Here is a 272-nt window from a genome sequence, read left to right as displayed (position 1 = left end):
TCACCTAAACCCACACCTCACCACTCATCACACCTCACCTCAACCCACACCTCACCACCACTCACCACAGCCGCAGCGATGACGACCCTCCCCGGCTGAATGGAAGTGATGAGGTCGGCCATATCCACGTGCTCGGCCGGCTGGAAAGTGATGAATCGTTGCGTCCTCATCACACGGCCCCCGCATGGATGCAAGACAATGATATGCAACCCCGAGTGAGGGCGTTTGTACCCCATTTTCTCTGGCCCGCCGATCGCCTCGTAGATCTGACG

At 58.5% G+C, this 272-nt stretch overlaps 1 protein-coding gene across 1 annotated transcript in view; it reads right to left on the bottom strand.

The window, feature by feature from the left end:
* LOC119594912 (protein O-linked-mannose beta-1,2-N-acetylglucosaminyltransferase 1-like) overlaps positions 1-272 on the bottom strand; it is a 19,154-nt gene that overhangs the window by 10,679 nt on the left and 8,203 nt on the right. Inside the window, exon 4 of the mRNA XM_037943984.1 lies at positions 66-266. Coding sequence (XP_037799912.1) covers positions 66-266 — 201 coding nt within the window. The remainder of the gene's footprint in view (positions 1-65; positions 267-272) is intronic.

The sequence above is a fragment of the Penaeus monodon genome, chromosome 34, assembly GCF_015228065.2.
Source record: "Penaeus monodon isolate SGIC_2016 chromosome 34, NSTDA_Pmon_1, whole genome shotgun sequence".
In the NCBI taxonomy this organism is placed as follows: domain Eukaryota; kingdom Metazoa; phylum Arthropoda; class Malacostraca; order Decapoda; family Penaeidae; genus Penaeus; species Penaeus monodon.
This window is presented reverse-complemented; position numbering and strand designations above follow the sequence as displayed.